This window comes from Pseudorca crassidens, chromosome 15 (genome assembly GCF_039906515.1).
Source record: "Pseudorca crassidens isolate mPseCra1 chromosome 15, mPseCra1.hap1, whole genome shotgun sequence".
Lineage (NCBI taxonomy): Eukaryota > Metazoa > Chordata > Mammalia > Artiodactyla > Delphinidae > Pseudorca > Pseudorca crassidens.
In genome coordinates, this window is record NC_090310.1 from 71679866 (window position 1) to 71697578 (window position 17713).

Consider the following 17713-nt stretch of genomic DNA (forward strand, 5'->3'; position numbering starts at 1 on the left):
CTCTTCAACCTGGTTCCTACAACGAGCCCGTCCCCCGTCTTCCAAATATAGAGTGAACAGTATTGAATGGGTCTAAGTCCACCTCCCTCTTACTTGCCCTTTCTCACAGTTGCTGTTTTAACTACAAGAACAAAACCTAACTTTTGAATGGATCTTTTTTTCTCCCTCACTGCCCTCCCTTCAAAGTCTGAATCAGAGTTCTCTGTTTCCAAACCAAAACTTAATGTCTATTTACCCATTGGCTGTAGTTTTCTCTATATAGCTCTGAGCAGACTCCCGGAGCTAAAGTCTGCCAAGCAAAGGGCTTCTGAAATGTTCTTTTAGATCTTGAACTTGAGGCAATTCCACTAGCTTTTTGCCATCCTCAACCTGAAGATGTTACATGTTCCATATAATAAGAGCCCTGTGGTCCACGCTGTTGGTGCCACACCCAGATCTCCTTTACAGATTGGTGTGACATCCTCCAGCTCCTGCGTGTGTGGGGGGCTAAGGACTCACCCCTGTGACTCTGTCCAGAGACTTGTGCAAGGCTCAGAGGTGCCACTTCCTCTGGAGCTACGTGAGACATCTCCTGAGGGGAAGGAGAAGGGGAAGGGAAGGGAAAATTCCAAGGGCTGATGGGTATGGGGGAGGAGTCCTGGTTTCTTGCCTCAAAGCTGAACAACTTTGGAGAACTTTACACTCTACCCCGGGATCTTGCCTAGACTTAACTTTATCTGAGAAGAGATTCTTACTCAGCCTTTTCCCTCTTGCACTTACAGGTTTCTTCCAAGAGCTCTCCCTCAGTACATCCCACGCACCCAAATCCCTGCCTCGGGCTCTGCTTCTCGGGAATCTGTCTTAAATGCTACCATTCTTCTTTATCTGCTCACTGACAAATTTCTCTTCCCCACTACAGCTGAACTCATGTTCTGATTCCTCTGAATCTCCAGTCAGCGTTAACAGCCAACCCCTGGCTGGGGAACAAGGTACAGAAGATGTGCACCTGGGATGGTACACCATGCCCTCGCCCCTCCATATCAATGAAAAAGACTGCCTTCCAGCATTCTGAGAGGAGCCTGTCCTAATCCCAGAACTAACCCTTCCACTAGCTAATAGCAAACTTCCACCCCACAGTCCTTTAGCAGCGCCTTCAGCAGGAGGTTCTGCCCCGGCTCTATAAATAAATACTGCCCCCTGGTGGTGTGTGAATCCACCGGCCAGATGCTCTCTAAACACGGGGGACTTGGCTCGTCCCGTGGAGTCTGGGCCAAGGGTGTAGCTCCTCTCACAGCGTGAGGTCCTGAGTCCGCTGGCTTCTCAAATGCCACCCTTCGACTCAATTCCCAGTGTTCGTTGAGAAAGGGTGGTGATGGGACGAGGGGGCACGAAGTCTCTCACGCTGCACCCATCCCAGGGGAGGGAGCCCCAGGGGGTGTCCCAGGAACACACACTCATTAGTGCCTAGGGCTTTACCTCTGCTGCCATCAGACCTCACTCAGTACCTCTCACTTCTCTTTAGAGGCACTGATCACAATCGTAACTCCACCACTGTCTGTTGCCATCCTTCACTTAACGTCTGTTTCTGCCCTAGACTGTGAGCTTCCTGAGGACCAGAAGCACGCCTGCTGGTTCATCACAAAGTCCCTAGTTCCTTACAAGGTACCTGGCTCACACGTGCTCAGTGAGTGAGCTGACCACACGGGAGAAATAATGGTCATCGATCATGATTTTTTAAAATTTCCAGGACAATTTGCAGTAAATAAAACCACGTTTATGTTTATGATATCATTTGATCCTCATAACAAACTAGTGGGTCGAGGTCTCGGTGTGCTGGAGCTGGCTTGCATCTGCTCGCTACAGAAGAAATGTTGCTAAACATTCAGGACTTTCTTGTAAGCCAGTTGTTAAACCACTGGTAACTTGATATTGGATTTGTGGGTATCTTTACACCCTGGAAATGGACAAAGACAACAAATAAGGGCTTTTCTTTTACAAAGAGCAGGTTTATCAGCAAACCACTGGCAGGAGGTACGTTCAAAAATCGTTGTGTGAATGGGTAGATGGGGATCACTTTAGATACGGTGCTGCTGAGGTTTGAGAAGATGGAGTGAGACCCCCAGAGTCTCCGAGCCTTGCTGCAGTGAAATGCTGACTTCAAATGCATTTCCTACTTCAGCAGGCATTTTTCGAGGGTCAACTGTGTGCCAGGACCTTCCTGCCATGGCACAATGTGACTGGGAAATTAGTGGTTAGGCCTGAGCAGTTGCTCATCAGAACTCCTCTCAAACAGCGGTGCTGGTGCCCGTCCCAGCAGGCCTGGCCCTGCGCAGCACCTGATGCTCCACCATCATGTGGGGTCTGGGAAGGGTCTTGCTGCCACGGACCCAGCATCTGGTGTGTACGGGTGGCCCACTGTGTGTACCCCCTGCCCTAGGCTCCTTCCACAGAACACGCAGCTCCTCTGCATGAGGCAGCCTCGCTCAGCTTCCGAAAGGAACAGGAACCACATCTGGACCTCAGCCCACCTCCGGGGCCCCCTCTGGCAGGGCCCGTTCTGGCTCCTTGCACATCCCTAAAAGCTATCGGGATCATGCTGTGAATGGTAAAGAGTCAGAGGTTTCAATGGGAACCACTGGACACTGCCCCTAACTGCATGGGGCCGGTTATGGATTGAACTGTGTTCCCCCCAAATTCTTGTTAATGTCCTAACCTTAGACTGTGACCTTATTTGCTAATAGGGTCCTTGTAGAGGTAATTAGTTAAGTTAGGATGAGGTCATACTGGAGTAAGGTGGGCCCCCAATCCAATACGATCAGTGTCCTTATAAAAAGGGAGAATTTGGACAGACACACACAGAGGAAGATGTGAAGAAGGCAGAGATCGGGGTGATAGTTCTACAAGCTAGGGAATGCCAAAGATGGCCAGAAAAGCACCAGAAGCTGGAGGAAAGGAGTGTAACAGACTCTCCCTCACAGCCCTCAAAGGAGCCAACCCTGCTGACACCTTGATCTTGGACTTCTAGCCTCCAGAAATGTAAGACAATACATTCTGTTGTTTAAGCCACTTAGTCTGTGGGACTCTGCAGTCGCCGAAAACTAACCCAGGTCCCTTGCTTTGCAAACCTCAAAACTGGGCAGCACTTAATTAGAGCTTGGGTGACTAACAGCGACCTTACAGACAGACAAGGGTTAGAGCTGCATGCCAGAACCAAGGACTGTATTTAATAGAAGATGCCCTGGGCATCCGGTCAGGTCAGAACGACCTTGAACAGCTCCAGCCTGTTCCATTCTGAGTGGCAGCCCTCCAGTTCCCCGGGACCCACACAGCTGACCACAGATGCTGTCTGGAGTCACCAGGGTCAGGGACAGGACATCAGCAAGTTGCTTCATCGTCACAGCACTGGCCTCAAGCCTGCCCGTGTGACCATACTCCAGGGGCTGGCCGGCTGCTGGCAGACCCGTGCAGGAGGTGCCACGATGACGGAGAGGTAGAGGAGCCCGGAGGGAGACAGATGGCCCATGGAATCTACCGCTGGGACTTCACATACCCCCACTGCCTGCAGGATTCCCACCATCGTATTTTCTCTCTTAATAAAAACAGTATTTTCGGCAAACCCATAAAAAGGGAAATTTGATTCACACCATCAGGAAAGGGATGGGTCAAATATTCCTGGACTTAGATCCTTGATATCAAGTCCTCATGGGCAGTGCGTGAATTAGTTGACCCTGGATGCCAAACACAGCTTTCCCTGACCTGTGGCTGACGGGCATTCGGCATTATCCAGCCCTCTGCCCCACTGCCAAGTGCTGCTAGAGCCTGCTTCTCCTGGCTGGAGTGACGGCCCTCACTGGAAAACAAGGGTGTGGAAGCTTGGAATCCACCACTTACTCCCGACTCCTCTGAGCCCTGCCTGGGCATGGCCAGCGGCGCATTCATACTCATTAATGCGTTTCTATCCTTTCCCACGCCACACCTGGCGTGTGTACACAACACACTCCACTAAAGCAAGATTGTAACCTAAACATCAGACAAGAAGAGAAACCCTTATGCTAAGAAGAGGTAGAGAGCTCTTCTCTTCCAGTTCTTTAAAGGCCACTGTAATTCTGCAGATCAGCAATGCAACTTCGGAGAAGTGTGGCATGGTGGGCTCTATGTCTAGCAGGACAGTAAGTCCTGACATTGCCAGCAACATATACTTTAAAATATTCTCTCTCGAAGTCCCCACGTATACCTTTGCCTGTCCGATCATATGTTCCGAATTCCCGGTTCAGAAAATACGATCCAACAAACTCCCCTTTAGGAGGGCTTACGTCCCAGAGGGTGTCCTTAGGATCCCACACATCCTGCAGGGGAGATCAATGGCATCAATTCCTCCCTCGTCTAGGGGTCAAGAGCTAGTGGGAGCCGTGGAGCACCGTCACGGGGAAGGTTTCTGTGTGTTTCCTGCCCGCTCCTGGGGGATGCTGCAGACACCCAGCTGTCCAGCTTGAGACCAGAGCTTTAGTGCTAGCCATCTGAGGAGGTTCTTCTTTCTAGATTATCTGTTTTCTTCAGTGGAGAAGTCTGCCAAGGCCCATAATTTGTGTCACTTTTGTTTGCAGGCCATCAATTCTCCTTGCCTCACAAGGAGTATTTTATCTCTTTCTGTCTGGTAGCCTGGGTTCTCGAGAGAGAACACGTTAGGGACATGTCGACCTCTCATGACGGATGTGAAACCAGAGTGAGTTCTTATCACAGGGAGCCCTTAGTGCTCCTGTCTTCTTCCTCCTGCATCTTCCCTTTTCTGCCTACAAATTGATGTGATTTTCTTCAAAGTTATAAAAGTGATAGGTCTCACTGCATATTTTGCCAAATAACCATAAAATATTCTTCTCTCTCCCCCCCGCCCCGTCCCTTGTCTCTTCCCCTCCGACATGTGTGCATTTTCCTCTGTATGTGTGTGCCTGCGTGTATATCCTCACATATGTGTATACGTACTTGAGTCACTGTCTTTGTCTACAGTTTATATCTATGACTATATGTTTACTTATATTTACACTTATCATCGCTGTGGAAGCAATCTAGGAACCTGTATATGCTGTCCATAAATGCAGGGAACAGAGTGCAATTGCCTAATTTTGGTGTGTTTATACAGGGAGGATAGCTGTTTAAAGGATCAATTCTATAACAGAAAGATAAACCTGATTTCTAACCATTCAACCTTGTCATAGGTTAAATGATATACAAACCATTCATTGATTTTGTTTTTAAAGAGTAATAAACAGAAACATGTACCAACGGAAAGAGTCAGGCAATTCAATTACAATTAGGGAAACAAAAAGTGATGAGCCTGAACAATGCTGCCTTAGTTTTCGGGATTAGTGTTGAAAATGCCAACTACATAACGATGCAGTGTTTGTTTTCTCATTACCGAAGGCACTAACACTAATCACCTCATTTTTGAAAGTCACGCGCCAGTTGAATAAAGCACAAAACCAGAAGATAGGTCTAATTGACATGCAAAAAAAAATACCCAAACACAGACCCAAATACAATGAAAATCTATAGCAGAAGGCTATTTGAGTAAATTTATATTTACCACTCCACTGATTAATGTACCAGTTGGTCCAGCCATCCAGCCATCCACTGACTAAACAAATATGTTTTGAGCTCTTCCTATGCTTTAGGCACTGTGTTATTAATATATACCATAAGTATATATTAATAGCTAGATGCAAATGACTCCAATGAAAATAACAATTCTTTCTTGTTATTTTTAGCCATTGTTGCCTAAAATTTCCCTGTGTGGCTACAGGGAGAAGTACTTAAATGGCTGAAGACAGACAGGGCATGCCGACATACCTTTCGTAGCCAGACGAACACAGTTGATTTTGGTCTCCTGTGAAAAACAAAAGTGAGACTTCAGTTAATTTGTCGTGGGTTTGGTGTTTTAATCCATATAAAATATACATATACATATTTGCATATATAGGCATGCATATGTATTTTAAATTATAATTTAAAATGTGTTCCTTCCATTTTTTCCACCATTGGAATCACCTTTTAATTCTATGTCATTTCTTTTCATGCTAGGTACGTACTTCGTTACTTTCACTTCCTGGCTCCCATCACCTTATAAGCTTCTTCCCCAGACAGAACCAATGCATAAATACTGCCCAGCACAGAACAACTTTAACCATAACACTAAGTGACCCACACACGGTGGCATGTGTGTGCTTCACTCTGTTGCATGGGTTAGTAGATGGTATCAAGGGCATCCTTGCGGAGCTCAGTTAAAAGTATACAACGCACCTATATGCAAACACTGAGACAGACGCTTAGGAATAGCCCAGTCAATATGAACATATAAGAAACAAACTGCAAAATTCATGTTCAAAAAGTTACTTTGGGGCTTCCCTGGTGGCGCAGTGGTTGAGAGTCTGCCTGCCGATGCAGGGGACACAGGTTCGTGCCCCGGTCCGGGAAGATCCCACATGCCTCGGAGAGGCTGGGCCCGTGAGCCATGGCCGCTGGGCCTGCGCGTCCGGAGCCTGTGCTCCGCAACGGGAGAGGCCACAACAGTGAGAGGCCCGCGTACCGCAAAAAAAAAAAAAAAAAAAAAAAAAGTTACTTTGGCCGAGAGATCTCTGGTAGACATCTTACAGTTTTCATAGATAATGTTGTGTGGGTGTGTCTGCGTGGCAATAGAATCTTTGCTTGGTGAGCTATCTTGTTGCTGTTGGCTACTCCCCAAGTGAACAGGTTCCATAAATTTATGATGTTGCTGGGCATGCAGTTGAGATAAAGAAGAGTGTGCTTAGCAAGAGAATCATTTTAGCCTGCGTTATTGGGACCATATCCTAGGAGGTCGTGGAACCAGTTGAACATTCCAGTTGACTAAGTTATACCCCCAGTAAGAGTCTGAATATTGTATAGCAAAGGAAAATAAAAAGCAAAGAATGCTTTTCTCTTTCTGACTTACTTCACTCTGTATGACAGACTCTAGGTCCATCCACCTCACTACAAATTACTCAGTTTCCTTTCTTTTTATGGCTGAGTAATATTCCATTGTATATATGTGCCACATATTCTTTATCCATTCATCTGTTGATGGACACTTAGGTTGCTTCCATGTCCTGGCTATTGTAAATAGAACTGCAAAACAAATACCGTATGCTAACACATATATATGGAATCTAAGAAAAAAAAAAAAGGTCATGAAGAACCCAGGGGCAAGACGGGAATAAAGACACAGACCTACTAGAGAATGGACTTGAGGATATGGGGAGGGGGAAGGGTAAGATGGGACAAAGTGAGAGAGTGGCATGGACATATATACACTACGAAACGTAAAATAGATAGCTAGTGGGAAGCAGCGGCATAGCACAGGGAGATCAGCTCGGTGCTTTGTGACCACCTAGAGGGGTGGGATAGGGAGGGTGGGAGGGAGGGAGACGCAAGGGGGAGGAGACATGGGGCCACATGTGTATGTATAGCTGATTCACTTTGTTATAAAGCAGAAACTAACACACCATTGTAAAGCAATTACACTCCCATAAAGACGTAAAAAAAAAAAAAGCAAAGAATGCAAGTGTGTGAGGCTCAGGAATCCAATGCCTATCTTGCTAACGCTCACACGTAAGGAACCACCGCATCCTGAAGACACTGAGCTAGTCAGGATTACGCAGAAGTAATAAAACCCATGAAATTCAGGGGCTAAGAACAGCAAAGGTTTATTTTCCACTCAAGCTACATGTCCAATGTAGGCGTATGGCTGGGTCTGAGGGCGAGGTCATGGTGGTGGTTAGGGGATACTCTAATCATTGTAGTCACTCCAAGACCAAGGCTTGGAGTGCTTCAGTGTTCACTGAGGCAGGAGAAAAGCATGGTGAAGAGTTAAGCACTGGCAACTATCAGAAATAACACTTTTACTTTGACTCAGGTTTCATCAGCTAGAGCCACTCCCAGGGCCATGCCTGACTTAGTGAGGTAGGAAGTGGAGTCGTCCAGGCACCAAGAGAGAAGCAACGATAATGTCTACAGCAGAGTCTATTTTATCCATGCACACCTCCAAATGCTAGGAATTGTCGCTCCTATTAAACCCAAGTATGACTCCCCAATGGTCTTGATTCTGTTCTGCAGACGACAGAAAGTCTGCCTTTGCTTGTGTAGGAAAGACGTCTTGATATTGAAAGACAGTTCTCAGGTTCATTAACCTTCTTCTTCTTCAGCAATTCCTCATACGATAAGAATTCGAGTGCTTTGAACTAATGCCCATCACGCTCCTTCTGGGTCACTTTCTCTCCACAAAGGTGAAGGCTAATGTGTCTTGTGAGGGAAAGTTCACTTTAAAATGTGTCACATTAAAGGGAATATTGGGTAGCCACAGCGGTTTATTCTACTGCCCTTCTTCCTCATTGAGTTGTTCGTAGAACTTTCTAATTCTCCTTAGAATCATCTTCCCTTCCACAGTTGCGTGCCTGAACGTGAGCCATTTCCCAATACCACCTCCTCCACCCGAATCTATTAAACTATTTTCTATCATCTAGAGCACACATCTGATTATGTTTAACTATCCTTGGCTCTCACCAACACGACACTGACATAATCTGCTTTCTCCCAAATTCCTGACATCTTTAATTCCATAACCAATTTGTCTTTGTTGGTTAGAATCAAGTACAGAATAACAAAGTCCTGAGTCACTCTCTTGGCCTTCTGGGTGACTGAATTGTTAGCAAGCAAGTCAGGAACATGCTTGAAATTCTGCATTTGATCATTTGGGAAGTCTGGCCTGTGGGCATTAACTCAAAGTTCCTAACTGGTTCCGTAAAAAGGAAATTAGTACTTTCCTTGTGCCAAGATTATGTAAGCCTTTGGGAAAAGGAAAAGCATTTGGTATATTTTCAGATCCATCTCCACAGTACAATACAATTTCATGTCCCCATTATTTTAACCTCACTCACATTCCATTTCCCACTCTAGACTTGCAAATCTGCACACAAGAATATATCATTTTGGGATAGAATATAATGCCCTAACTGTTGTGCTTCTGTTGAGACCTGCTTCTACTCAAGGATCTGCCAGTGCTGTGCGATACTGAGCAACTCATTGCCCCTCTCTGTGGCTCAATTTTCCCACCAATCAAATGACAGAGAAAGGGATGGAGAAGGCCACTTTGGTAGAGTAGGCGGGGTATTCTAAGGTTGCTTATAGTTATGAGTAGGAAGAATAAAATGTTCAGACTTTCATTTTCCAAAATGTAGAGGCTGTGGTATAGAGAATAGACTTTCGGTGCAAGAGAAACTAGTAGGTGGGGAGAGTGTGGTGTTAGAGATGATGGTAGTGGCTTGGACCAGGAGGGAGAGCCTGGCTACAGAGATCCTGTTCCGCCCCAAACCTTTGCAAAGCGTGTATTGTCTCTGCTTGATCCCAGAGTCCTCCCACCACCTCCCCCTGCCCCATGCTTCTGGTATTAATGGTAACCCACTGGGTCCTCAGTCTATTCTCTTTGCAGCCCAGTTTCCTGTGTTGCTCTTCCATTGCCCTGATCCCTAAGCTGTTGTTTGGCCTCGGTGTGGCTCATCCACTTAGCATGTCAGTCCCTGAAAGCATCACTAAGAAAAAAAAAAAAAAAAAAGAGGAAGTTTCTCTTTTCTTAAGGTACCTATTTTATTTTTCATTCCTGTAGCAAGGCTATGCGATGAATATCACAGTGCTCTCTTTTTTTCTCTAATGAAACAAGATTACATAAAATTTCCTAAGGTTACACAGATAATAAGCCACACAAAGTAACCTTGAAGTAAATGGCCTTCTTTGCTGAGGTGCCTGTTGGCAAATATGTTTTTGCCACTGAGGTAAGATGCCCTGCTTGGCTTGTTTACAGGCACCGTGGTGTGGAGCACAGCCATATTCTGAAAAACAGGCCAAGCAATTTGTATGAAGGAATTCTATTTTGACTTGGAACAGGACCCTGAGCCATCGGAAAGCCAGGGATGGAAAAGGGAAGCAGAGAGGCTCTGGAAACTGAGCAGCCCAGAACCATTACAACTAGGTCACCTGGCAGGCTCATCCTCTGGGAAAAAAAATGAGTGAGGAATGCCTTTTAAGGCATGAAAGGGCCAGAGGACCCTCTGAGATAGAACTCCCTAATAAGCAGGCATGCTGTAATCTGCAGATCTTCAGTCACCAACAAAAGGCAAAGCAAAGTTGCAGGACGCAGGAGAGCTGGCTCCTGGTGGCGTACTCTTCTAACGGGATACATGTTCGTCACCAACCCTATCAGATCTTCCTGGAAGGCACTAGGCTCTGCTTCAGGCAATAGCCAGGGCCCTGAGCCCGACGCTAAGGGACGAAACTCCCAATAACATGCAAGCCCATTCAGAAAACTCCCGATGAAACTCAAGCTCTGGAAATATTTTGTGTTCTCTCTCTAGGTGCAGACGTGATTGTCTTACCTCACCAGCTCTCTGGAACTCACCTCAATCAGATTGCTCTCATCAGGTCGACAAAGACTTTCAGATGGTCAACTCTAAAGGTCACTGATCCAACCCCATCTTCCTTAATTTCTCATCAATATTAGTTGCAACTGACACTTTCTCTTTTTCTCCTCTTGCCCTTTAGGTCACTCTACTCTCTAGGTTTTTCTCCTACCTCACTGTCTGTTCCTAATCCTCTTTTTTAAATTTAAATTTTATTTTATTTGGCTAGACATGTATCATCTGCTTGACCTCCAAACACTGGAGTGGTCTCATTTTATATCCTCTTTCATCTGTATCCCAAGATTCTCACTAAGAGATTACATTTAGTTACAAGGCTTTAAGTACTGAACCCTTGTAATGCTCAAATTTCTATTTCTAACAATGGTATTCCAGAGATCCAGGCTCATATATCCATATACTCATAACAAATCTACAAACCTCCAGAAGATAACTCTGTTACTCTCTTCACTTGTACTCCAGGCCTTATACACACACCAGTTTTCCTCATTTCAGGAAATGTTACCATTATCTACTCGGTTGACTAAGTAAAAAACCTAGGAGTAATCCTTGAATTCTTCTGGTTCCATAATTTCCCACAACCAATCCACAGTCAATTCCTGCTGGCTCTTAGTAGTTGAAGAAAATGATAACCATCTAAAATCAAATCTCCCCACATATCCTTCAAAAAAACAACACAGGAAAACAAGAAAAAAATAAAGCTATACAAAACTCACAACCTCAACATCATTAAAATACATAGAGGGGCTTCCCTGGTGGCGCAGTGGTTAAGAAGCCACCTGCCAATGCAGGGGACACGGGTTCCAGCCCGGGTCTGGGAAGATCCCACATGCCGTGGAGCAACAAAGCCCGTGCACCACAACTACTGAGACTGTGCTCTAGAGCTTGCGAGCCACAACTACTGAGCCAGTGTGCCACAACTACTGAAGCCTGCACACCTAGAGCCTGTGCTCCACAACAAGAGAAGCCACCACAGTGAGAAGCCCGTGCCCCACAACGAAGAGTAGCCCCTGCTCACCCCAACTAGAGAAAGCCCGCATGCTGCAATGAAGACCCAATGCAAACCAAAAAAAAAAAAAAAAGAATAAATAAAATAAATAAATTTAAAATATATATATAGAACCCTCAAAACTTCATAGTCCCTGTTAGTAGAAGAACAAGCACTGCAGTTGAATGAACTATTTCTAAGGATCTCAACACAAGCCTTTGTGGACAGCCAGGGCTGTACGGAAAAACAACATGAAAGAGGAAAAAGGTAAGGTAGTAGAGGCTGTAAGATTTTATAAAACAATCTTCAGAAAGACCAAGTTCCTATCTGTGAAAATTCTGAAAGAGAATCCTGCTAGAATAAAGAAATGACTATGTGAAAACCTGAAAGCACACATAATTCAAGGTGGTGATCTTCCATAGGTATCACTTATGGGGGAAAATAGGGTAAAAAGAAGGGAGAAGTGTCCTTGGGAGATTGGATAATAAAAGGGAAAGAGGCAAAAGGGGGAATTTTAAGATTCTGTACATTAAAAGAGAAGAGCAACAGTGACAAGTCAGAGAGCATATAAGCACCCATCCCCCATGATACAAAAAATTCAGTCATACATTAAAACAAACATACTTCACTACCTTATCAGAATAGTGTGTTTCTGAACCTCATATCTACAAAATGAATAAATGGAAGAAGCCAAATAAAGCTGCTATACGAAGAGAACAGAAAATAAAAATCAAAACATCCCAACTGATAGAAATATAAATCCCCTCCAAAAAAACTACAAACCAGAAAAGAATCTGTAACACAATAATACTCCAAACTGAATTAAACTTCCTCGAACAACTTTGAATTAGAAATGCAAAGATTAATAACTGAAACATAAAAGAACTAGGAAAAAAGAGCTGATTGAACTCAGAGGCAAAAACAAAAAACAAACAAACAAAAAAGAAAACAAAACCAAATGTGATCAGAAATGAAGATTAAATTATTAAATTACAAGGTGTCCAAAGGAAATTTTTTTTAATTAAAAAAATTTTTTTTGGCTTTGTTGGGTCTTCGTTGCTGCATGTGGGCTTTCTCTAGTTGTGGTGAGCAGGGGCTACTCTTCATTGGGGTGTGTGGGCTTCTCATTGCAGTGGCTTCTTTTGTTGTGGAGCACAGGATCTAGGCATGCAGGCTTCAGTAGTTGTGGCACACAGGCTCAGTAGTTGTGGCTCGCGGGCTCTAGAGTGCAGGCTCAGCAGTTGTGGCACACGGGCTTTGTTGCTCCATGGCATGTGGGATCTTCCTGGACTAGGGCTTGAACCCGCGTCCCCTGAATTGGCAGGTGGCTTCTTAACCACTGCGCCACCAGGGAAGTCCCCAAAGGAAATTTTTAATAAGGGGCATCGAAGAAAGAGAAAGACAGCCAAGGGAATGAAAATGAGATAGAGAAAAATGTAACAAGAGTCAGTGAAAAAGTGGCTTAAAGAGAAGACAAAGAAGATCCAAAATATTTCTACTTGAAATCCCTGAGAAGACAGATTAAGTAATTAAATAAGCAAAGATTTATAACAATAATCTGAGGAAAATGTCTGGTATGAAGAGATGACCTGAGCCTACATATTGAAAGGACTCAAAGACCTGAAAGATCAATTTCAAGATCCTAGCAAAGCTGTTTAACTTTAAAAAAAAAAAAAAAGTCTCAAGGACTCCTGGCAAAAAGAATCAAACAATTTACAAGAGCAAGAGAATTAGGCTGCCATGAGGTGTCTCCAAAGCAACATACAAGGCTGAGAAATATGGAGCAGCATTTTCAAGAACTCAAAGAAAGAAATTACGAACCAAGGATTTTACAGCTAGCCAAGTATCTTTCAATTATCAAAGCTATAGAAAAATAACTTGCAACATTCAATCACTCAGAGATTCCTGTACTCATGAGTCTTTCTTGAGAAATATGCCAGAGGATAAACTTCATTCAACAAAGAGATGACTGAAGAAATTTTGGCAAAAGGATTGATGGGAAGCGTTTAATATATTTAATTGTAAATCTAAAACTAAAACAAGGTAGGGACATGGTTGAAAGCAGAATATATAAATGTTTCATTTTCTTGTAAAAATAATGCAAGTAAAAATGAGAAAGAGAAGAAATAGGGAAAGAGGAGAGCAGAGTAAGTTCACTCTGATTGTTGTACAGATGAAAGTCAGTGGATACCGTCAAAAACTGACAAAGCAATGATGTCTGCAAGATGGCAGAATAAATTTTCACACTCATCATTCCCCAGAAACATAATTTTGACACCCATGGATGAGAGTGCCTTTGTGGGAACTTGAAAGTCCAGAAGAGAGGTCCCAGCACCCCACTGGAGCAAAAACTCTGATAACAGAAGCACTGAGGAGGGTAAAAAGAACAGTTTCACTTTACATGTGTCATCTGTCCCCCAAAGTGGCACAGCTCAGTGCCAAGAGAGACCCCATGGGGGAAAGGAGAACATCATGAGTGACCCACCTCCCCAGCTATGTAGGATGCTGCTCAAGAGGCCCATTTCTTTTTTGTCCCAACCAGAAAACAGAGGGAATCAGCATGGCTGAATGGTCTGGAGGCAGCTAGGACCAGGGAGAAGAAAATGTGGCAGATATAGAAGATGGACTATTATCCTAAACAGAAGGAGAACCTGTCATTTGCAACAACATGGATGAACCTGGAGGACATTAGGGTAAGTGAAATAAGCCAGACACAGAAGGACAAGTAATGCATGATTTCACTTACATGTGGAATCTGATAAAGTCGAACTTATAAAATCAGAGAGTAGTGGATGCAGCAGCTAAAGTGTAGAGGAAATGGGGAGATGTTGATCCAAGAGTTACATAGGATGAGTAAGTTCTGGAGATTTGTATATCACTGTTTTTCAAACTTGAAATTTGCTAAAAGAGTAGATCTTAAGTGTTCTTACCACACACAATGGTAACTGTGAGAGGTGAGGAATGTGTTAATTAGCTTCATTATGGTGACCACTTCACAGTGGAAGGAAGGGGGAAGGTACAAATTAGGGGTATGGGATTACCAGATACAAACTATTATGTATAAAGTAGATAAGCAACAAGGATATATTGTACAGTAGAGGGAATTACAGCCATTATCTTGTAATAAGTTATAATGGTGTATAATCTTCAAAAATACTCAATCACTGTGCTGTACACCTGAAACTAATATAATATTATAAATCAACTGTACTTCACAAAGAACCCAAAACAAACAAATCAACCAAAAACCCCATCACATGGTATACCTTAAATATATACAATTTGTATTTGTTAATTATACCTCAAAAATGCTAGAAAACATGCTGCCAGGAAGAGGTTAAATAAGAAAAGAGAGGATAGAACGTATTGAAAAGTATAAGAACAAAGATAACTACTAGAACAAAAATACAAACCTTTCTAAATATCAAAAGAAACTTTAAAGTAAAAGGGTAAGGAAAACATATTGGTAAGTATTACAAAACTAATACAGTAAATTATGATATAAAGAACATATGACAGAGTTGAGACCAAACATATCAGTCACATCAACACACGTGAATGGGTTTAAACTCATAATTACATGAAAAATATTTCAAAATGTCTCATAAAGTGAGACCCAACTATCTGCTATATATAAAGGTCAAACCTAAAACAAAGTAATTCTGAAAGGCAACAATAAAGGAATGGGAGCAAAAAAAAAGAAAGAAAGCCGTATGAGTGATCCTGATATCAGACAGAGTAAAATGCAATTTAAAAAGCATAAAATATAACAAAGAACACTTTTTAATGCTAAACCCACAATTAACAAGAAATATAACAGGCATGAATATCTATGCACCAAAAGCCACAATGATCACCTTTATGAAGTAGAAACTATAGGAGATACAAGAATAATAGAAGACTACTGTCAGTATAAGACAGATCGAGTGGCAAAAAAATAGGCAAGGATACAGAAGAGCTAAAATAATTAGGCAGATCTTGTGGATCTGTGTCAAACCCTACAGCCTGATTATAGAGAAAAACCTTCTTCTTATGAAGCATTCAGAAAAACTTACCACATGTTAGCAATTAAGAAAGCATTGCTATATTGAATAGATTAGAAATATTATAAGAAACATTCTATGGTTACAATATAATAAGATGAGAATTTTTTAAGAATATAAAAAAACCAAGTAGGTCCTTCCACCTAGAAATTTACAAAATAGTTTCTTTTGGGCAACTTCTAGGTGAAAGGGAAGTTGTAAACAAAAATTTAAATATTTTTAAGCAAAATAGTGAAAATCTACATATTGGAATCTAAAAAATCATGTAAAGCAGTGACTAGATTAAAGTACATCGGTAAAATGAAAGAATGAAAAAAATTAACTAAATTTCCAGCACAGACATCTAGAAACGAAACAAAAAAATGAGCAAAAATAGGACCATAGTAGGGAATAATAAAGGCAAAAGCAGAAATTATTGAAATAGAGAAGAGAAAACTACTAGAAAAAAGAAAAAAGAGAGGAAGCACCATTGTACAAAAGAAGAAATGACAACAGGGAAATAACTATTGAAAAAGAAGAAACTTCTTAAAATTAGACTACTACTACTCTGAAAATAATTTTGAAAAGCTAAATGGAAATGATTATTTCCTAGGAAAATATAGCTTATAAAATAGATTTTATTACAAATAAAAACAAAACCAACAGATCTAATTTCACAGAATAAATAGAGGAAGATATTAAAGAATACCCCATAAGAAAAACACCATGCTGAAATGTTTCCATAGGGAATTTCAGTCAGACTTTTAAAGACAAGATAGTACTGACATAAACTGTTCTACAGCATGGAAAATGAAGAAAAACATTCTCATTTTTAAATGAAACCAGCAAAACATTGACACCTAAACTTGGGGAAGAGAATACCAGAAAAAGAAAAGGAGGGGAGAAGGGGAGAAATTATAGACCAATTTTCCTTTTTTTTTTTTTTTTGCGGTATGCGGGCCTCTCACTGTTGTGGCCTCTCCCGTTGCGGAGCACAGGCTCCGGACGCGCAGGCTCAGCGGCCATGGCTCACGGGCCTAGCCGCTCTGCGGCATGTGGGATCTTCCTGGACCAGGGCACGAACCTGTGTCCCCTGCATCGGCAGGCGGACTCTCAACCACTGCGCCACCAGGGAAGCCCCCAATTTTACTTTTGAATGTGTAAAACTATTACATAACATGTTGGTGAACAGAAGCCAACACTGCATTGAGAAAAATAAAATGCCATGATCAAGTGGAATGTATTCTAGAAATGCAAGGTTGGTTGGATGTTAAGAAGTCCATTCATATAGTATACCATATTAATGGATCAAAGGAAAAGTCATACTATCTCTATTCATGCAGAAAAAGCATTTGACAAAATTTAATACCCATTCCTGATTAAAAGAAAAAAACCCCAAGAAACTAGCAATTGATTAATATTTTCATAATATGATAAAAATATATATCCAAGTTCTAACACCATCATCTTACTTAATGGGACTCTAGTAAAGGCATTCTCACTAATACCAAGAACAAGAGTAGAATGTCCCCTATTTCCACTACTCACTCCTTCATATCATACTGGAAGTTTTAGCCAGTGCAATTGGATAAAAGACATCAATTAGAGGCATACAAATTGGAAAATAAACTTTAGAGTATGTTTGGAGATGATATAACAGTATATCTGAAAATCCTTAGAGACTCAATGATAAAAGGTAGCAGGATATAAAATTAACATACAAAATGAATAGTAACCACAAACACAACCAACCTCAGTCAGCAGATATGGCAGCAAATCCCATTCACAATGGCAACAAAGATTAAATACTTGGTATTAAACTTAGCAAGAACTGCAAAATCTATATGAAGAAAACCTTACAACACTCCTGAAAGACACAAAAGCAGACTTGAACAAACAGAAAGACATCTTCTGTTCTCAGCTAAAATAATTCAACATCTTAAAGATGTCAGTTCACCCTAATTAATGTATAAATTTAAGGCAATCCCAGTAAAATTACCAATAGGCTTTTTATGGAGCCGGACAAGTTAACACTACAGCTTATACGAAAAAATGAACACACAAGAAGAACTAGAAATCACTGGAAGAGAAAATCCAGGTGGGGGTCTTGCCCTATCAGATATCAAGGCATAGAGCCTTTATAATTAAAACTGTGAGGTACTAGCACATAAATAGTCAAACAAGTGAGTGGAAGAGAATTTCTGGATTTTCCAGAAAAAAGACACAAGAACATATGAAAATTTAAA

At 42.2% G+C, this 17713-nt stretch overlaps 1 protein-coding gene across 13 annotated transcripts in view; it reads right to left on the minus strand.

Annotated features, from left to right (window-relative positions):
- PTPRT (protein tyrosine phosphatase receptor type T) overlaps nucleotides 1-17713 on the minus strand; it is a 1092462-nt gene that overhangs the window by 212898 nt on the left and 861851 nt on the right. For all 13 annotated transcript variants that reach the window (XM_067708176.1, XM_067708171.1, XM_067708175.1 and 10 more), the window contains exon 13: nucleotides 5824-5860. In XM_067708176.1, coding sequence (XP_067564277.1) covers nucleotides 5824-5860 — 37 coding nt within the window. The remainder of the gene's footprint in view (nucleotides 1-5823; nucleotides 5861-17713) is intronic.